Genomic DNA, 22,645 nt, shown 5'->3' with positions numbered 1-22,645 from the left:
CAGATGATTTGGGTTTAGTAAGTCACTTTATAATTTTAGTTTTTCAATGTTACTCTTTTAAAAAGAAGTTTGTTGGCATTGCATAAAAACAACTTAACCTGACATTTTACCACACTGTGCACATCCAGCAAGTTTGCCTGGATCCCAGGAACACAGCCTAAAAAAGGTTTAGGCTACACACATGGGTCAATTAAAGGAGATACCATCCATTCCCCCTCTTCCATTGAATGTGAGAAATAACTTATTCAAACAATAGTCATATTTTGAAATGACATAGTAGAGACACTTCTAGTAAACAACATCTGATTCATTTCTTACCTTCCTTACCAATCTTTACATTATTCCTTATCAGTGTATTCTTGTCTAGTTGTTTTTAAGTTCATTTCCATTTAACCAAATTTATTGTAATAAGTAAGCTTTACTCTCCTGGTGACTTTTTCTCTGTTTCCAGTTTGCTTGGCATGCAACCAAATTTTAATGATTAACTTTAGCTACCAATATTTCTTTCCATCCTCCCTTATTTTCTTCCTCTAAACAGCCATTGAAAGAAAGATGCAACATTTATTACTCTTAGTTTTCCTGTGTTCTACTTTTCCTCAACAAAAAGGAAAAAAAAAAAAAGAAAAAAATCAGCAATATATTTTATCTTATGGCAGAAAGTTTTATTTTCCCATCACTCATCTCCTCCTCTACCAATAGCTTAACACTTCCTTCCTCATAAATGTTAATAACATATTTTCCAGTTTAAACTAGTGTTAACTTAGCTCTGTTTAATAAACAAGTTAAAATCTATGTCTCTTCAGGGGCAGAGACCAAGCTCACTCTCTCTCCTCTCTCTCTCTCTCTCTCTCTCTCTCTCTCTCTCTCTCTCTCTCTCTCTCTCTCTCTCTCTCTCTCTCTCTCTCCCTCTCAGACACACACACACACACATTTTTGAACTAGGAACCAAACCAATTTAGCAGTAAAAGTGTTCATTATTTTCTGTCTAGTGTTCAATAAAGAATTTGGCACCTCTTAAACAACTCAAGAAATGTTGAATAATTAAATAAATGGTCAATATATACTTCCCACTACTTTTTCTTATTTCAGGAAAACAGAACTGTTGTGAAAGTAAACATTATATACAAGAGAAGTATAATTCCATAGTTGTAATTCTGGTCTTATACAAAGATAACTTTGATTTTATTTATAGTTCTGGAAATTATTATATTTTTTAATACAACCATTTTTTTTTATTTCGGCATATTATGGGGGTACAGATTTTAAGGTTTCAATAAATGCCCATTTCCCCCCTCCCCCAAAAGTCTGAGTCTCCATCATGACCATCCCCCAGATGGTGCACATCTCACTCATTATGTATGTATATGCCCACCCCCCTCCCCCCTCCCACCTCCCCAATACCCTATTACTGTAGTACCTATGTGTCCACTTAGGTGCTACTCAGTTAATACCAGGTTATTTCCCATCAAATGTATATTGTCACATTTTCATCGTTCGCCTTACTGAACTTTAACTGTCATTAATTATCTGTCTGGAGTAGAATAATTAATTTGGAATATTTCATTACTAAAGTCAGAAAATGACCTACTAATGAAATTTAGATCATCTTTAAGGCAACGCTGTGGCACAAACTCAGAAGACCGTGCTCTAATGGGGCTCCTACACATTTTGAGATAATGTTTCAACAAACAAATCATAAACCTCACCTTCTGGAATGTGTAACCTGTGTAAGGTAGTTAGCCCTTTCTCCCTACCCTAAATGTTTCTAAACACAATGATAATGAGTCCAAAACTCTCAACACAAAGCCTCCCTATTATTAATTAACATTTCCCTTTATTAATTGTGAAATATTCAAAGTTAATCTCTCCTTACCCTACACTGCTAATGCACATTGTGTCCCTGTAGAAGATGAATTGGTTTGTCTTGCATTAAAATGATTCATCTATGTATCTTACTTTCATACTAGTTGTGAGCTCCTAGATAGTAGATACAATGACTTATTGGTCTATATTTCCCCTGTGTCTGACACATTATTACTGTGTACAAATAGATGGTCAGAAACACTTATTGAATTAAATTTGCATATCTAAGATGCTTGATGATCCACACATCCAGCTTTTATTAAATACAACCCAGGCTAAGTTTAGTCTTCCTAAAATATGATACTTCAGCTAATAATTCCTCTTTCTTAAAAATCTAGAAACAGAAAAATGTGGGAAATCAATTGATACAGATAAGGCTTATATTAGTAGATTCTTGGCTACTTTGTGCCAACTCTCTGTTGCTCTACTCCTTCTTCAAAATACAGTCCTCTAACTGTAGTAAAATTTATGTTGTGGGGTTCCTACTCTCTGTCACCATTAGCCTGAATGATAGGAAAGCACAATGATAGGATGACATTAAGACTGCAGTCTTTGGTGCCGGACTTCCTGGTTTCAGATGTCTGTTCCAGTGTTAAAGGTCCAGAATACATCATTTTCAATATCAACAACTCTAGTATTAACTTGCTAAGGGACCTAAAGAAAGACATTGAACCTGTCAAAGCTTTGTTTTCCTAATTTTTAAATTGAAGATAGTCATAGTAAGTACCTGATAGGTTATTTTGAGGAAAAAATGAGACAGCCCGTGGACATTATTTAGCAAATCAACATGATGAATGGCATTTAGTAAGTGCCTAATTAATGAATGGTTTTAAAAAATTTAATTCTTACACACTGTTTAGAATAAAGTAGGTGCTCATTCAATATTTATTCAGTGGATAACTTTTTAAATTTCTTCTGATCTAGGCCTTCATGATTTTATTTAAAATAAATCTCACCAATAACACGTAACACAAAGTGATAAAATACTGTAATACTACTTACTAATACTGTAATAATAAAAAAACAATTCAAAGTGGGGTATAAAGGCTACTGAGATTTTGCTCACTCATGTATATAAACAAGTAGTAGCTAGTATGTTGTTTTAATTTTAGAACTTACAAAACTACTTTAGGAACAGAATTCTGAGGGTCTCTTTCCATGCATCCACATAGCATGGGGGAGTATGAGGCTAGAGTGAACCATTTAAAAATGTATTTCTATGTGTCTATAGTCAAAACCAAAATGCTATGTTCTGTTTGGATTTTCAAAAAGGACAATTTATACACAAAATATATTTATTTCTTCCACATGAACTTAAGAGCAGTGACTTACTATATGTCCACGAGTGGAATGCCCAACTTAACTAATTCCCTTGACAGAGTATAACAGCTAACAAAAGCATCAAAATGGACAAGATACCAAGAACCATGTACTTAAGTTCTCCCATATATGCATATATTTAAAATTCAAATACTAATTTTAGTGTCTTCTTAAGTGTAAAACCTTGCCTAATGCTAAATAAGAAATTTTAATTGGATTAAGTGGGATTGTGATTTTATATAGGATGGCTGATAAACTTAATTTTATATGAAAGAATGATCTCATAATTGATTCTACTTCAAGTACAAAGAAAATTCTAATAAAAATTAACTTGATAAAAGAGTTCAGGTTCTCAGATACTATATTAATATCAGATATGCATTCAAACCTGAAGAGGGGTATGGATAATCTGAGCAGTAACAAGGGCTAAATCATGGAGCAAAATACACTTAAAAAAATTCAGTACCAGCTCTGAATTTTTTTTTTTTTTTTTTTTTTTTGAGACAGAGTCTCACTTTGTTGCCCAGGCTAGAGTGAGTGCCGTGGCATCAGCCTAGCTCACAGCAACCTCAAACTCCTGGGCTCAACCAATCCTCCTGCCTCAGCCTCCCGAGTAGCTGGGACTACAGACATGTGCCACCGTGCCCGGCTAATTTTTTCTATATATATTAGTGAGCCAATTAATTTCTTTCTATTTATAGTAGAGACGGGGTCTCGCTCTTGCTCAGGCTGGTTTCGAACTCCTGACCTTTAGCAATCCGCCCGCCTCGGCAGAGAGCTAGGATTACAGGCGTGAGCCACTGTGCCCGGCCTAGCTCTGAATTTTTAAATAAAATAATCTTCTTCAAAGGACTAATCCTTTTTAAGTAAACATTTATTTGATACCAAGATGTCAGTGAAGAGAAAAACATTTTTTTTTGAGAAAAACATATTTTATGGCAACAAAATAAATATTCCTATGAGATAGATGAGCACCGGCATACACAGTCATCTCAGTATCCAATTCTGTCAGAATTGGATTAGCTGAGTGCTGAAGGTGCCACTAACCTCTACCTACAAGAGACTTTTTTCCTTTCAATTGGTTTAGAGTTAGACTACCGTAGTCTTTAAATAGCAGGAAAAACTTTAAAACAGTGTATATAACACCAGCACACTTCTAGTGTTATAAGCCAGTGCTGCATAATCAAACACATTAGTATTTCTACAAAAAGTATGAATTATCACATCAAGTGGGATAAATTAAGTCCAAAAATAGACTCTGGTCAGGTTGAGGCATGTTTTTCTGCCAAGTGAGTTCAGACTGAGTTCATGTCTCTCAATTACATTGTAATAAACTCACAGGTGAGAAATGCCATTGTAAAGAAAATAGAGAAGACTCTTACCTTGGCACATGAGACCTCTTTCTTCATAGCCAGCATTGCAGGAGCACTTGCCAATGGGTACAAGCCACTCCCCTTCTGTACTGCAGTACATCCTTGGAGGATCTTCTTCCTTAGAATTGTTGACACAAGAACCTCTAACCTCCACCAAGGACTGGGAGTCCATGGGTACCGTGTCTGGAAACATTGCCAGATTCTTCACTGTAAACGGGCACTTTTTGAAGTACACTCTCACAGACACCAAGGCAACACAAGCACCAACGTCTTGAAAAGCCAAATAAAATCCTTTTTTGTTGACAGGACCTACTTCTCTAATCTCAGTGTTGAGTTTAAGAATACGGTCCCCAAGATCCATTTGAGTGAAACTTTCATCAGCTGCAATGGTGTCAATCTTTGTAAACTGATGCTCTCGGAATTTGACCCCGTGATCATCATCAGACTCCATGTAGTACAGGTTGAATGTCTCCTTGCAAGTTCCCAAAACCAATGGAATGCTATTACAATCTCGTAGAGTGAACTTGAGCTCCACATAAATCTTTTGAGCTGAGTTCCTGGGGACCCAGTTTGTCCTCAGCCAATTATTTTGACTGTGATCCATTACATTGCACACCTGGTAAGTCCTGATGGGTGTGTAATGTTCATCAACACCACTGATCTCTTCCCACTGTAGAATCCAAGAAAGAGAGAGAGAGAGAGAGGCAGAATTAATGATAATAACATAACATAAGGGTGTCAAAGACATCACAAGAACTATGGAATAAATAAACAGAAACTTTAATGTTGCTCATTTAAAAAAATGATATGGAGCAATTCCATACCAATCTTGTTTGTAGTTTTTATTATTTGCAAGGTTCTTTGAGTTCATTGACACAAAGTAATTTGTAATTTTGATAAAATATATTGATGACATTGTGATTGTTTGATAGATATTCAAGAAAAAGTCACTTAGCTATTGGTAAAGCCTAAACAAACATTACAGGATCAAAACCTCAAATTGGTTGTGTCCAATGACAACATAACATGGTTTTGTTGTATATTTGTGGTTCTGTTTGATTGCTTATTTTAAAAAAGAATAAAAAATATTACCACCTAAAATTCATCTTTATCAATATTTTCCCAATTTAAGCCAAGTTTTGGGTACCATTGATATATGACAAAATGAAGTGAATCTAAATGATGTCATTACCATGTATCTTCATACATGACATACTTTAATGTGCTATCATTTCAATAGATATATGTTGAGGAACTATGAGAAAAATTTTGAAGTAAAAATATAAATATACCTAATCCCACCCCCCAAAAAAAAATAAAAGCGTAAATTATGCATACAAAGAGAAGACCACAACATTCAATTCTTAATGCCTTTTTACCCACATTGGACTTTTACCCATGCAAGATATGTACAGATATTTGGGAGTTTTGGGTGCTATGGTTGTTATAGTAGTTAAGTTTATCTTAATGCAACTTTTTTCAGTGTAAAAAGACTTTAGAAGGTTCAAGACTTTTTAGAACAGTGAAGCATGGATTTCTGTGATTCTTAGAAGATATTTTGAGAAGCTTTTAACCTAGCATCTTTATTTGTGTTTATTACTTATGATCTCAAAACTATTATATTAGCTGTTTTGTGCTTTCTTCCTATCATGCCCAATTTTGCCTACTGCTTGCAGGAAAACACATCTTTTGCCATGGCATTCTTGAATTTAAAGTCACTTGCAGCTCCCTATCAGTATGCAAAATCTTTCAAACTCTTTAGTTTGGCATTTACATTTTTTCTAAAAACTGGTCCTAAACCTCATGTTAATTGTTCTAAAAGTTTAAATGGAGATTACTTAATTATAAGTTTCACTTATGCACATACTACTTCTTGTCAATGTGTACTCTTGTCAACTATTTTCAAAAGACCATTGGATCTGTTTATGGCAGCACAATTCACTATTGCAAGGATATTGAAATAACTCAAGTGCTCATCAATTCGTGAGTAGATTATTAAAATTTGTATATGTGTACAATGGAATATTACTCAATTATAAGAAACAACAGTGATCTAGCACCTCTTATATTTTCCTGGATTGAGCTTGAGCCCATTATCTGAAGTGAGGTATCAGATCAGAAGAATAGGCTCCACTTGTACTCACCATCAAATTGGTACTAACTGATTAACAACACTATGGTGCTCACATGGTAGTAATATTCTCCAGGGATTAAGGGGTTGGGGGGATAAACTCAAAAATAAAGGACACAGTGAGCATTGTAGCATTGTAGAGGGGAAGGGCATGCCTTTAACCCTGGCTTGCGTGAGGCAAAGACATAAAATGTAACCAAAATGTTTGTACCCTGATAATACCTAGAAATAAAATAAAAAAAAAACCCAATGGATCTTCCATTTTTTATTCCTTTCTTATAGTATATAACCTACTGGACTGTGCCCTTTTCTCTTCTGTGCCTTCTACATCCCTAACATTCTTAAAATTCTGTATTATATAGCCCTTATTAAATACCCTATTCATCTGTAAATTTAATTCTTAAAGTATGCAAGGTTAGTTTAGTTTTGTTTCATATACATTTGCTAAATTTTAGACCTCCATAGTATGCAACACAAAATTTGACCTTTTGGGATAGGCACAAAAATTATTTTTCATATATAATATAACAATAAAAAGTTTTTAATTACAGAATATATTTAAATTTTGCAGATAAATAAATAAAACACTGTGAAGACCATTCTAAATCTATCTAAATTTTTCTCCAATAAAGAGGTTAGTTCAACACTTTTTGATACTTTTAACTAAATCAATAGTATTTAAAGTATAATATTTTTTCTATTTATATCTATTAAAGACACATAGAAATTCTAATCCGCAATGTCTAACCACAAAATCAAATAAAATATTGATTTCTAAATTGATAGTAACTACAAAGAAATATGGCATTTATTTGGCCTTTAAGCCTCATTAGGGAAAAGTAAATTATTTATATTGAGGTATTTAAATTATCAAAACAATTTGTAGACCCCACTCATTTGAAAAACACAGTTTTAAAATTTCTAATTCTTCCTAGTTCATGTGCCAACTCACAAAAATACAAAACAAGTAAAAATCATTACTCATTTAATAAACATGATCATTCAGCATCTAGAATACAAGATAGATACTGATTTTCTGGAGGCAAAATTAGCCTGATTTTATCATCACACTCCTTGGTCCAACAAAAGAACAAAATGGATCTATTTTAGAAAACCCTATAAGTAATATATCAGATTTTTTAGTATCGTAATATGGGGAAAATATTCATATTGTAGTTTTAATAATCATCAATATATCATTTATAAACATCCAGTATATTTATGTGGTTTATAGGGAGCTTTTAAGAAGTGAACTGAACACGAGAGCCTCAGTTCTAAGGATTTTACACTGAAGTGACTATAACAAGAGTCACATTCAAAGCAAAATTAGTGTATAAGTTTAATATCAGAAAAAATGGTAAAGAGTAAAAGAATCTGTTTATTTACTTAAAAAATTTCTGGCATTAAAGCCAGTGTTATATGGAATCCACAATTATCATTACATTGATTCTACAATGGCATTGTAAAGTACTGAGCTAGCAAAAACTCTAGATAATAAATGCTTTCTGGGACCCTCTTACAGAAAGTTAGATGATGACAATATTATTTGAAAATAAACTAATTGACTTTATGTTTTATAAACCAAGATTTCCTTGTAAGAATGATTGAGATTGTTACTTTGATGAATCATTCACAAATTTCTTCTGCAATGAACAGCATTTTAGTAGACATCAAACAGAACATATTATGTAGAGATTTTCATAATTTGACATAAAATATGATTTTAATTATAAAGATCTCAGTGTAGTTTAACATTTGGCAAGCTATCACAAGTCCTTGAATACAGAGGTATAAATTGCAAAAAGATAATGCAAACAGCACCAGCATTCTTTGCACATAAAAGGTTACAGAGAGCAATTATCACTTCATCAATTTGTAATGAAGTCCAAATTGCTTGTAAGTAATGGTGGCTTGTCATCTCAAACCAGTGCAAAAACAGCAAGTCTCTAACTCTAGCAGTTGCAGAGAACTAAAGACAGTAGAAACAAAATCCTTAAATGATTATTTTCTCACTAGCAGCGGCAATAAGACAAATCATTAATTAAAGTTACTGCAATAATACTTATGCTTATAACTTTAAGGAATGCCCAAGCTTATCCATTTTTCCAGTCGGAGAATCAATGTGTAATGCTCATAAATTATTCAAGATTCTATAATGCCTAGTAATCATTTCAAGGCAGACTTGGAAAAAAAATGGAAGACATGCAGAATTGGTGCTATACAGGGTTTCGTGGTGAAAATCAAATGTCTCTTCATTTTTCTAATACTTAAAAAAAAAAATAACTGTGGTGGTGTCCAGTAGTAAGGTTGTCTTCAACAAAGAAGGAAGCAGACTCAGAAGAGCTCAAAATACTTTCTAAAACTACAATTCTCCAAAACCAACAATTCTAATATCTACCCTGAGTTCCAGATTTCTACTTTAAGCTTTTATTATTAGACCATAGAAGCCAGGGCTGGGTTCCTTGGTTTTTATCTTTTTCCAGATTATTGCAACTATAACAAAACTATGCATCCAGACTTTCTGTTCCTGGAGAAGCTATTCTGAAATTCATTTCCAGTAGCTTAATCACAGTGAACCTCTCCATTATCAAAGGTAGTGTAGGATACTAAGGAGACTCTTAGTTTATATTTTCAAGATAGCATAGGTTCCTTGTCACTGAGTCAAATATGTATTTTAGAGGTAAACACATACTTTCTATAATTAATTGGCATTTAACCTAGTGACTATCATTCTGATGTCCTCTAATTATAGTAATCAAGGATTTATACTTATCGTTGATATTAATTACTGTTGTGGAAAACATGTTTAGCTAGTTGCTAATGTGGAGTATGGGGGAGGGTATGTTTTCTTTAAGAGAGGGAGAAGCTGCAAAATATTAAGTGCATAGTATAATATGATTTAGATATTAATATTAGGAATGTGAGAAAAATTAACATCAGGATTTATCTCTTAAAACTTAAAATTAGTTTCTTAGAAATTTGTATATGAAAATAAAAAGAAAATTACTTCACCAATATTATGTTAACAATATTGCTTTTGCATGGTTAATAAAAAATACATAGTATTGCATTTTGCAAAATGATAATGATGATTAATCTCAGACCATATAATTTTAAGTGATAGTAAATTGGTTCATGTTATTCCTTTCCCCACTCATTTCTTATTCTCATGTTTTTTACCTTATAAACACTTATAGTTATTTAAAAATTCAGTCTTCATCCTGCAAGTGTTTGAGTATCTACTATGCACCAGCATTTTAAGCATGCATGCACAATCTCTTACAACTAAGCTGTCACTGTCAAGTGTCATACAAAGATTTATCTACAAAAATCATTATATTTCTATTTATATTTACTTATGGTAATTTTTCTTAGAGTATTCTGGTCTCAAAAGTGCACACATACACAACATATGTATATATTCATACATATATATGTATATGTTCATATATATATATATATGGTATGATACCAAAAGATTGAGTAATATAAAAGATTTGAGACAAATGGTGAATACAATTGTGTGTGTATGTGTGTGTAACAAGAGAATCATGTTAGTGGCCAATGGATTGGGGAAAGAGAAGATGGAGATATGATGTTGAAATGTCCATATCATCAACAAGATATAGGCCAGAGTCTAATGACAGAAGGAGCATGTCTTGGAAGACATAGACAGTTATCCTAATAATGATAACTGCTATTTATTCCCCACCTACCTTTAACTTCTAAGTATTCAGCAGAAATTTGATAATGGTATAAGAACTGCCTTATTGAATATAGGGTAGCCAACATCCCAGTTTGGGTAAAGTACACTGAAAAGAGCTGGAAAAGCAGGAAAAAGGTGAAAGAACCAGAAATTATTAGTGAAGAAAACAAGCAAAGGATTTTGGAGAGAGAAAGGAAGAGTTAGGAAGAAAATGCTATAGGATCTATGCTTAGGATTCTTAGGTAGGTTGGGCAGGCCTTGGTACTCTGTGCAGTTTTAACAAGATGCAGGCTATTAAAGGCATAACATCTCCTGGAAGCTGGATCATGTGAGGATCCTTTGGTCCCCTCTGTCTCTATGTTACTCAGCACCTCACAGTTGGGCTCACAGATACCAGCATTTTTCATTTCTCTACTTCCTTAAAACCCCTAGAGTGAGACAAGAATTACTGCAGTCTCAGCTTCACACTTCTAGGAGCTTTAATTTTAGTTATTCTCCTAGCTTGGAATGAGAGGCACTATACTAGGATCCCATGATTCTTTGCAGCTTTGAACAAATGTCCCATACCTCTAACTAGTCTGTCTAATTTCCCTAAATCAATGTTTTTTCAATTCTGGCTAAACAGCCAGGGAGCTTTTTAAAAATACTGCTTTGTGGGTTACTACTCAGATCAATTATTTTGTTTTTAAGTTGCCTAGGCAATTGGTTATTGGTTGGTTATACTCAACCCTTGACCAACTGGATTTTTAACTTCCAAGCTCTTTCTGTCCTGAGAGGATGCTCCAATGTCTGATTCCATAACTTCTAGGTCTCCTTAGAAACTGTATCCATAGTGCCTGCACCTGTCTCTGTAGCATGGTCTTTTGTTTGGCCCTCATCCCATCTGGCTTTTCGTTCCAGATCTGCCATGGTGGAGACATGCCTTACAAAGATGCTCACCTGAATAACCTCATCTTCTATCTCCTAGGAGGCATTGTAAGATATTATTACACAAACCAAGAAAATCTCACCATTGTGCTCTTCTATTTCACATCTGGCGGTAAATGCAAAACGTGCGCTTTAACATGTAAACAATGTAGGGGATTACTTTCAGTACCATATTTCTACTGGTATGAATGTAAGACAAGAGCTTGCTATAATTGGATAGTTTTCCAAAGTGATTTTCTGTGGTGAGTTGCGATTTTTTAAAAATTTCTTTATATTAGCAGTTTTATTCAACTCTATATGCATGTATTAAATGTTTCTATGTGCAAAACATAGGTTAGAAACTGTGAATAATAAAAAAGATCAGTAAAATGCTATTTTTATTATCCAGAAATTAATGGTGGAGGGGGTGGCATAACTGTCATACAAAGCAGATGAGGATGTGTACTCTCTCTCAGGTATCGCAAGGAGCTGTTGATATAGAGCTTGGAACATAGTAGTTATCAAGATTATCACTGGAAGGAAGGTCCTGGGAAAGCATTTAGGAAGAAGAAATGGAAAGACGGGATGCCTGGAACTTCTACAAATGAAATGTGGGGGCATACAGAGGTGGAGAAAATGTGTGAGCAAACTCGGTGTGATGTGTGAGGACAGAACCTGTTCAAGTGTGAGCAAGTGCAGTAAGTTCTCATTTAACATCCTCCAGAGGGTTTTGGAAACAGTGACTTTAGGCTAAATGACATGTAATGAAACCAATTTTATCATAGGCTAATTCATATGAACAAGAATTAAGTTCTCAGGCACATTTCTAGGCACAGAAACATCACCTAACTTCTAAATGAGGACCCCAAACTCTTCTAATATGGAAATAATTGAGAACTATATATACGTTTAAGGAAGATTAGTAAAAAGTAAGATTACTATTTACTCAATTTTTGGTGAATCAGTGAGTGACAGCTGTTGTGGTGGTGCTAGATTAAATCAAGGAATAAGTGCTTACGAAGAAAAAATTATAATGAGCACCTCCACCCACCACACAATTCAAAAATGAACAATAGCAAATATGGTGGGTTCGCTAAACAGTTTTGTACCACATCGTTTATTGTCGTGCATTTGTATGATTATAGTATACTTAGTGTGATGAATTTTTATTTGACAATGATTTGTATTCATTCATTCATTCATTTTCAACCCACTTATTTCAGTTGAGGGTATCAGGTGGCCAGAGCGTATCCCAGCAGCTCAAGGCGTAAGGCGGGAACTGACCCTGGACAAGATGACATGCCATCACAGGGTGCACTCATACACGACACTCACTCACACTGGGACAATTCACACAGACCAGTTCACCTAACAGGCACATCTTTGGGATGTGGGAGGAAACTGGAATATGTGAAGAAAACCCTCGCAGATATGGGCAGAATGTGCACACTCCACAAATACAGTGGCGCCAACAGGGAATCAATTTTCTTTCATCAATGTTATAACAAAATGATGTTGAACAAGATAATGTTATTGAAGGACCTTCTCTACTTAGACCAGAAAGGCCTGGAACAATTTGGGCAGTATGACGTGTCTCCACTTCCTTTGCTACAATTAGAAACTACTGCAGAGAGGCATGGTGAGCTCTGGATTGCGAGTTGGTAGTCCAGAGAAAAGAAGAGTAGAGCTTCAGGAATACTACTGCAAAGATCCATATAAGAATTCTAAAGAAGACCTCTCTTGAATGAATATACACTGCATTTTCCTATGAATGTACACAATGTATATCCACATGTCAAGAGAATAACACAGCTTACTACCTTGGAATTTTTTGACTACTAAAACATATTTCAGAAAGATTTCTGTTTGTATTGAAAGATGATGCATCAACAGAAGAAAATGTCAAGGCTTGTCTATATAAATAAATGGATTTCTTTAATTTTTCTGTGTGAGATAGTGTCCTGATTCTCTATAAATCTCTTTCCAAGAACATTCAATTTATGTTTATTGATTAACTACTATGTTCCAAGCTCTATATCAATAAATAATGCAGTAACGAAGAGAATAGGGTACCTATTCTTTAGACCCTAGAGGCATACTGTCTACCAGTTATGAGCATTGTTCTTTTATCTTGACATATTCATCTTTATATTCATTATTCTTTCTGCCTGATATGGTTTCTGGTATGCATCATCTTCCCCTCCCAAGCCTCTAACACTGTGCCTAAAACCAAGTAAGAACCCTATAGAGATTTACTAAAATTAAATGGTAGGTGATGTGCCAATGTCAAAGTTATATAATTAACCAAGCACAGAAGTGTGCTTTTGGTTACATAAAGCATTGGATTTGAGAAATCAATACTTTGTATAGTTATGCATCAGAGAGTTGCCCTAAGTGAGTAAATATAAGACCTATGCCAGGTTTATAGAAAAAAGAAGAGGGAAATAAGTTTCTAGAAACTGTATGTTAGTAAATTTATGATAAAGATCTTTGGAATAGATAGTCAAAAAAATTTGGGAAGGTGAAGAGAAAGAATCTTAAGGTCTGGGATATGGTGCTGGTGAGTTGAAAAAACTTTCAAAAATGTTTAAAAATGCTTAAAAACTTACCAAAAAAGGGGGCAGTATTTCTAGCCAGAGGCATTGAATTTGCAACACATATGATATACTAATGTATAAAATATGTCATGCGGAGACCATATCTAAATTTGTCCTTGTCGAAAGTTTTCAATTAAATGTGCTATTTGAATTTATTTTTCCTTCTAGGGGAAGAATGTCAATATCAAAGGAATGATAAGAAATGTGTAACTTGCATTATAGAGGTTTGATATTTTAATTATGAAATATTTCTATTTGTAATGCAATGGAGACTTAAAATTGCAAAGATGTTCTTTTTTAAAATAACCATGAATTATGTCATTATCTGAAAATAATGTCAGCAAAGAGAAAGTCAATATGATTAAAAATCATCTAATAAACCATTTATCTATTCTACAAAAGTAGATTTAAAAAACCTTTTGACATTCATCAGATGTTTTCTTACTTTGTCTTCCGTTCATTTATAACCAAATGGTTGTACATTTTATAGAATGTATTTTACCTTAAATATCAGGGAGTAGGACAATGAGACTACCATGTTTCCAATTCTTGGAAATATGTTCAAGGTGAAATTGCCCAATAAAAAGGTAATTTTAGAATTCAGCATAACTGCTTGAAAATAATGGGTGAAAATTTCATGCACATTGGCTTAACTTGTCTAGACTGAAAACTGTGCTAAGATGGACATTTACAGAATTATTACAAATGGCCAACTACTTAGAAATTAATGCATAACAGTGACAGCAGCACATTTCATATCAGTTGTGAGATTCATGTAATTTCCTGCTATGATAATGGGTCACAGCCACAGTAATTCATAGCAATTTACAATATACCTGTGGAGCACTCAGAGTGGCGGAAATGAAATTAACTCATGTCACTACGGAACATATGCTAAGTTTTACTGATCTTGAGATAGCTAAGTTTATTTTTTAACAAAATAAGTGTAATACTTTGGAACATTTCTCTGAAATGTGAGCTGCTTTATAGCACCAATTTCTGATGTTCTTCCCACACAGATACCAACCACACTTTACAGGAATGTTTTTGATTCTTTATCCATTGAGCATCTCAGGGAGCCCAGATCTAAGGGTCTAAACTCCAGAGATTGACAGACCCTGTATTTGAAACCTCACCCAGCTACTTAATAACCATGAGATTTAATAGACTATGATTTAATTTACATATCTGTCAAATGGGAAGAATAACAGTGCACACTTCTTAGAGATGATGTGAGGAAAAGTAGATTGTCCATCTGAAATGATTGGAATTGTGTGTAGCATCTGGGAAGCAGTAAACAAATGTTAATTACTGTTATTATGCTTAGGCTAAGTTGACCAAAAATGTCATTGGAATACAGTGGGATTTTTTTTTTCTTATAAAATAATACGAATGTATTTTAAATTTAAACTTTCTCTATTTCCTATTCTTTTTTATTTGTCTAGAGTTTCTGTAAATTATTTAAGACCACCAGAATTTCTGAAAGTGTAAATTTGTTTTATTGTTTTGAAATTCAATACATACAATTAATGACAAAAGTTAATTGTCTATCTGGCTGCTTTGCCTTTTTATTAAAAATGAATCGGCTATCTTTTATCTATGACAAATGTGCCCTTCCAAATTGAAATAAAAGTTTTGCTTGATAATATTCCACACTGAACCAGGTTCTACTTGACTTCACTTCTTTTCACTATTCTCTGTTTAAAAAATAAAAGTATATTATCTATCTGCATAGACATATTATGTCCATATGTCCATAGACATATTAAATAGTTTAATACAAATAAAAATAAATATTATTTTTATGTTTTTACTCTATACTGGACAACATGGTAAGTCTTGTGTATCTCATGTTTAAAATGGAAATGACAACAGCACCTTTCTAATAGGATTGTTTAGTTGTTAACAGATAATATCGGTAGTTTATAAATGATTACAAAGCTATTACCTGTTAACTAAGTGAAACAAATATTTATTAAGCTCTTAAATTCTACAAAATCGGTTTTTTGGCACCACCATTATGATTAAGATGTAGAAATTATGACATCTTGCCCTTAAAAAGCTTATAAGAATTAAAATATATGCATGTAAATCTTTCATTAGAGAATCTTACATCTATTCAATTGACATTCATTATGGGCCAGGCATTCTGCAAGGACGATCTCCCACTCTATGGGGGAAAAAAATAAAGCCACTGCTGTTTTCGTAGAGCTTATGTTCTATCTGTGACAAAATATTGAGTAAGAAACACACACACGTGATAGGTGATGTGGTGATAATCAGTATGAAGATGAACAAAGATAAAAACAGGCTAAGAGGATAGCAGATGATAGTCGAGTTGTTGGAAATAAAATTTTACGTAGGGTAACCAGGGATACGTTCTCATTTTTTGCAGAAACCTGAATGAAATGAGAAACTAGGCCAAGAGAATGTCTGTAGATACAGCATCCTGGCGTGAGGAAACAGAGAGCCCATGAGCTGTGAGACAGGAGGTGCTGTTTTAATCAAAGCAAGGCAAGAAGGTCACTGTGGCTGAAACTGAATGAGCCAGGCATAAAGTGGTGAAACATTAGATCAGAGAGGTAGGTGAGTACAAGCTTTTTTAGGTCTGTGTAGGCCACATGAGGGACTTTGAATTTTATTCTTAGACAAATGGTAATTCAGTAAAGGGTTTGGGCAGAGGAGTGACATGATCTGAATCATGTCATTGAAAGATCACCTCCTGCTATGTGGAAAAGAAACTGCAAGGAGTGAAGGTCTAAGAAGCGAGATCACTAGGAAGTTATTGTAATAGTTAGGTGACAGAGGATGGAGCCTGGATAGGATTGTATTTGTAGAAGTAAGAAAAACAGATCAGATTCTGGAAATATCTTGGTAGTAGAGTCAAAGGACTTGATAGATTAGATGCAGGACATTAGAGAAAAGTGAAAAATGTGATTTCCACCATCAAAGTGGCCACCCCTAGTGCAAGAACCAGAAACAGAGAACAGCAGTCAGGACGTGGCATTTAGGGAAGAAATTTAAATGTAAGTGGAATTGTGACTGGTGAAAATACATGAGGATAGAGGAGAAGGAATAAATAAGCATTCCAGCCAGGGGAAGTAACAGAGAAAGGCATAAAAACACAAAAACACTGACCAAGTTTGGCTATTACTGAGCAGCTGCAGTAACAGATGAAGCTAGCCTTTCACTGACTAAATTCAACACATATTTATCAAACACCCATTATACACTAGTGACTCTCTTAGGTGCTATTTCAGCAGTGAATGAAACATTCTGAAATATCTCTCCACAGGGAGCTTACATTCTTGTAGAAGAGACAGAAAACAAAACAAGACAAAGTAGTAAAATATATGTGCTCTTACACAGTGTTATGCCTTAAGAAGAAGCAATGAAAGAGTCAAGGGGGAGGAGACAGTTATGTATGTTGAGAGGAAGGGAACTTTTTAGAAAGAATGGCTCAGGAACACCTCACCAAAAAGGTGATATTTAAATAAAGGCCCAAGAAGGCCCAGAGTACATCTTTGTCAATATTAACAATCATTCAATAATACTATAGATATTGAATGTAAGTGAATGAAAACTGTATAATATAGGGAAGTTTCTAATACAGAATGCCTAGGATTCCCCACCTAGATTTTGGTGTTCTTTGACCATGCTTGCCTAATCCCCAACCTAATCTTGCACTAAATGCTTTTCATTGGCCACTTTTCTAAGTCCTTGATAGGTATAAATCTAATATAGTCCTCATAACTAAGCTATAGGATAAAGGAATATTAATATATACCTCCAATAGAGGAAGACACGGAGCTGCCAAAAGATTAATAAATGTCCTGTGGTTACACATTAGGGTATGACAGAAAGGAAATCTGAACTCAGGTACTCTAGTTCACAGACAGAACTCATGCTTCCCTGTTGGTTTGGTTTGGCTTACTTGACAATTCTTTCTGTTTTATTTTTTCCCTGCTCCACTGCTTCATGGAACCTACTCACTGAGTGACTCATTGATCTTTAAGACCCAATTTAAATGGCACTTTGTCTGTTAGTTAAGATTTTCTTCCCTCCCCACTAAGATTGAGTCACTTAATCCTCAGCTGTGCACTTTCATCACTTCCTAAATAGTTTCACTACCACATATATTACCTAGTACTGCATTGATTTGCTTAAACATTTTTTTCTCGAAGAGGTTATACTTCCCCTAAAAACAAAATTATATGATTTTTAAGAGTAAAAATTATCTATGTAATTGCAGATTACAACATTGTGCTTGAAAAATTTATATACTTGCAGGGGTGGATCTATAAAAGTATAAAGCTGGTTTTATGCACAGTTGGGAATTGTGGGAACTGTGTTAAGCTAGAGAGAACATTCATGGTCTGAAGAAATTCCACTTCAATGTTTAATTAACACCGTCACCCAAATTTGTCCAGCCATTTTTATCTTCTAATTGAGCATAATATCTGGCAGGTGTCACCCAATAAATAGTTGCAAAAGTAATGAAAGAGGATTGTTGTATTATAGTTTTTTCAATAAAAATAACAAAATGAAATGGGTAAATATTTAACCATATTTTATAGGCTGAATTGTGTACCCTCAAAATTCATATGTTGAACTTCTAACCATTAGAACCTTAGAATGTGATTATATTTGGAGATAAGTCTTATAAAGAGGATAGTAAATGAAAACGAAGTCATCACTGTGAGCCGGGATCTAACATTGCTGAGGTCCTTATGAGAAGAGAAAATGGACACTGACACATACACAAGGAGCCTATGAGAGGGCACAGGAGAAGACAACAGCCATCTGTAAACCTAAGAGACAGGCCTGGAAGCATTTTTTCTCTCAGCACACTCAGCAGGAACCAATCTTGCCAATACCTTGATTTCAACTTCTAACCTGTTAGAAAATTATTATAATAATATTTTACTATAATCAGACCAGCCCAGAAACGTTAACTGTTTTTCTTTATCAGCTTTTCTTAGTAAGTATTAAAATGGTGAGTAAAGAGTGTAAACATGTGACTTGATTTCAATAAAATATATAAAATAAATCAAAGAAACAGATTAAGCTTTTAGGTTAAGTAATCATGAAATTGTTAAGTAGAAACACCTTGAACTGCTACAGATGGAGGATGTTTAATAGTGTTGCACAGAAAATGTCTTAAAGTCCCAGTTTCTGCACCATGAGGGACCTGTCTTAAGCTCAGATCTAATTTTGAAATTATGCTTCCAAATAAGAGAAGCTGAGTTTAAAATTTGTTTTCCATTATTAAATCTGGGTGGAAAATAGCAGGGCTACTGCACAAAAGAAGACACATTAATAATAAATTATGCAGCATATTGGTTAAAACTAATGCATTCTTACTAATCCATTGTTAAAAACTAGGGTATTTATAGTAATTATTTAAAAGATTAGTTGATGTGGGAAAATATTACAAATGAAAATAAGGTTCTGTTTTGGAATAAAAGCAATGTATCAGGGCAATGAAGAACTCAAAACAACATGTTCCTGGAAAGCAGGAGTTTTCAAGAAAAGAAACATGACTCAGAATAGAGCTAGTCTCTTAGTATAACTTTCAATACTATACTCAGATTGAAGAATTAGACATTAATACTAATGCTATGATGAAAGTTTGGACATTAATACAAGAATCCCACTTTTATCAGTTATAGTCTAAGGTATGTTTCTCGTTTCACAATGAGAGAGCAATAGTCCTCATTTAGTTTTCTTCATACTCTTGAGAAAGACTCAAATTTATTCCTTTTATAAATTTCTATAAACTTTCTAAGCAGCTTGAAATCCGTTTAACCACAGATACTACTCTCCAGGCACAGGCATCTGGTCTAGGTAGAACATGAAAGAAGCACTTAATACAGTCTTATATTTGATCCATTTAAAAGTATTTATTGAGGGCTTACTGTGAACTAGACACCAGCCAAGACTGAGGATGAAGCCAGTGAAAGAAACAAACAGCAAACCTGTTTTCAAGGAGGAAAAGAATAGTTAATAAAAAAGGAAGGCGGGTATAAGGATCACTACCCTGATTAGTTGTCATGGGTAGAGGGCTAAATGATGTTAGGAAGAAAATTATTTATCAAGATGGGGAAAATGAACTGCAGAAGGAGCAGGACTGAGGAAGGAATCTCAAGATATTTTGGCTATATTAATTATGAACGCCTACTAGACATGCAAGTGAAGATGGCGATAAGCACCTGTCATAATGAGTCTAGAATTCAGGAGCGTGATAAACTCAAAGATATAACATAGGGATTGTCAATATGTAGATGGTGATATTGGTCGGGACAGGATTGTAGATAGAATACAAGAAATCTGAAGGATGAGTTACAGAATTTTTCATTTATTAGAACTCAAGAATATTGGGAGAATATAACAAAAGCGTCTAAGAAGAAATGATCAGTAAAGCAAGAGAACTAGAAATATGGCGTGCTAACACCAAATGAAGAAGTTTCTAGAAGTAAAAGATAAGTCTGTGATAAGCTATGCCGAATGGTCCTACAAGATGAGAAAGGTGACAGTTGAGGACTGAGCCACTGCATGTGGCAACATGGATGTCACTGATGTGCCTATTATAGAATAGGATCGTAGCTGGTGAATTCTTATCTGAGTATGCTTTATCTGTGTGTTTCTTCAATTTAATTTGAGGAAGTATGTGTTCTAAAAAGGGACCTATGAACAAGAACAGATACATTCATTTTTGTAATGCAAATCATTAAATCACAAAATAAATGAAAACGAAATGCTGTATATTACATAGCTTTCATTTTCATTATCAGAATAATCTGTTTTATATTGCCCATTAAAATTTTACATTTTGAAGATTGCTTGTTTTTTATTTAGGATATACTAATTATAGAATTTAAAATATTTGTAAAATTGTCAAAAGAAATTGAGGTGCTAAAAGATTTTTACTATAAATTAATATATAATAATAGACATTTTCCAGCAAGTCAAGAGGGTTGCTATCTTACATTGCTCAATCCCAATCCAACTTTTTAAATAATGTCATAGAAGTATGCCATCGCCAACTATCTCAAGTAAATATCTATAGTGACATGGCTAATGCTTAATTTAGACTTTTCATATACACAAGTATATATATACACACACATACACTATCACACATGATATATATCAACAAATATTTTCTCTAATATTTACCAATTAATTCTGAGAATACACATAGTCTTTTGAAAACAAGGGACATTTTTAGGGTTACACTGGTATTTTTCTCCCCAAATTTATTATTTAAGTTAATTAATATTTTTATCATATTACTATAATTGTATAATTCATCTTATCAGCATTTATCTGCATGTCTTATTCAATGTAATAAGTATATTATAAAATGTTTATTAATATATATTAAATAAGTATATTATGAACATATTTACTTTTTGAAAACACTAATATAATAACATGATAAAGGGCTTTTATATAACAATTCAATAAAGGCAGGATATACACATGAAAATATTAGTTAACATAAAAATTAAAGTCTGTCATGGCCTGTATGAATAAATTGACATATAAAGTGAGAATCTAAACTGTATACTATTATTAAGTTCAATACATTTTTATGATTAAGATAAATAGTGAAAAATAATTTTAACTTTATTAGAAGAGGAAAAATAAAGCAACAATCGTTTTCCATGGCATAATTCAGAGTTCTAAAAAATGGGCACATAGAAAATTAAAGCTTAAAAATATAGCTCAGGTAAGAAAAGATTCAACAAATTCAATCGACAGGTGCATAATGTATCATTTCCTTGGTTTAACAAGTCTTGAAATGTTATATTTCTACACAATGGAATTTCCTATAGAATTCCCAATTCACAACATGTTTTTCTATTGTCATTTGCCTAAACACTGAGTGTGCTGTGGAATCAGTACTGCTGGGCTGAATGAAAATGAAACTGTAAAAAGCACCAGTTGGCTGTATTCAAAATGGCACTTGTCCAGGTCTCAAATGTCTTATTTATATACAATGGAATCCTGCCAGCTGGTTAATATTTAGGGCTAATAAATGTAATTGGCAGTACTACACAAGCACAACTAACAAACATCAGAAAATACTTCTCAATGTGAAGTTTGACTTGGTCTCCTTTCACAAAACTGAATTTGTGATAGTGGAAAATAAGTTTAAGCAATTTTGCTTTTGAAATCAGTTTTTTAAAAAAATGTAAACTAAGCTATAGGACAGTTGTAAACTTACCATCTGGTCTACATTTTATTGAAACAAGAGTATATATTGATATGTAAAGGTTATACCATTATAGGGAAGAACAGAGGCATTTAGACAGGTCCCTTGGCCTCTCAGATAAAGTAAAGGGTAGTAGGCCCTTAAGGAGGTCACAATCTAGTGTCAAGATAGATTAATGCCTCAGGATAATACAGTGAGATTTTACCAAGAGTTTTATATGAAAAGTAAGATGGAGCCACTAACTAATGAAAAATGTAATATTGTGATTTGTTTCATTTTTATTAATAAAAGCAAACAGTAGACATATACCACTGAAAAAAAGAAAGAAAGAAAGAGAGAGAGAGAGAGAGAGAGAGAGAGAGAGAAAGAAAGAAAGAAAGAAAGAAAGAAAGAAAGAAAGAAAGAAAGAAAGAAAGAAAGAAAGAAAGAAAGAAAGAAAGAAAGAAAAAGAAAGACAGGCCTGTCTTGCAAACAAAGTAGGCAGTATTTTTATATGCTTTAAATTTGAGTAACAGACAGCAAGGTGAT

General features: G+C 33.7%; 1 protein-coding gene and 1 long non-coding RNA gene across 2 annotated transcripts in view; one reads left to right on the top strand and one right to left on the bottom strand.

Annotated features, from left to right (window-relative positions):
• Positions 1-22,645, bottom strand: part of EPHA3 (EPH receptor A3) — a 340,388-nt gene that overhangs the window by 237,723 nt on the left and 80,020 nt on the right. The window contains exon 3 of the mRNA XM_012750987.2: positions 4,566-5,226. Within this exon, the coding sequence (XP_012606441.2) occupies positions 4,566-5,226 (661 nt within the window). The remainder of the gene's footprint in view (positions 1-4,565; positions 5,227-22,645) is intronic.
• LOC142872373 (uncharacterized) lies at positions 11,321-13,217 on the top strand. The gene is made up of 3 exons (XR_012920604.1): positions 11,321-11,432; positions 11,776-11,997; positions 12,918-13,217. It is a non-coding gene; the product is annotated as an uncharacterized LOC142872373 (long non-coding RNA).

This window comes from Microcebus murinus, chromosome 1 (genome assembly GCF_040939455.1).
Source record: "Microcebus murinus isolate Inina chromosome 1, M.murinus_Inina_mat1.0, whole genome shotgun sequence".
In the NCBI taxonomy this organism is placed as follows: Eukaryota; Metazoa; Chordata; class Mammalia; order Primates; family Cheirogaleidae; genus Microcebus; species Microcebus murinus.
The sequence above is the reverse complement of the archived record's forward strand: the minus strand, read 5'-3'. Positions and strand labels throughout refer to the sequence as shown.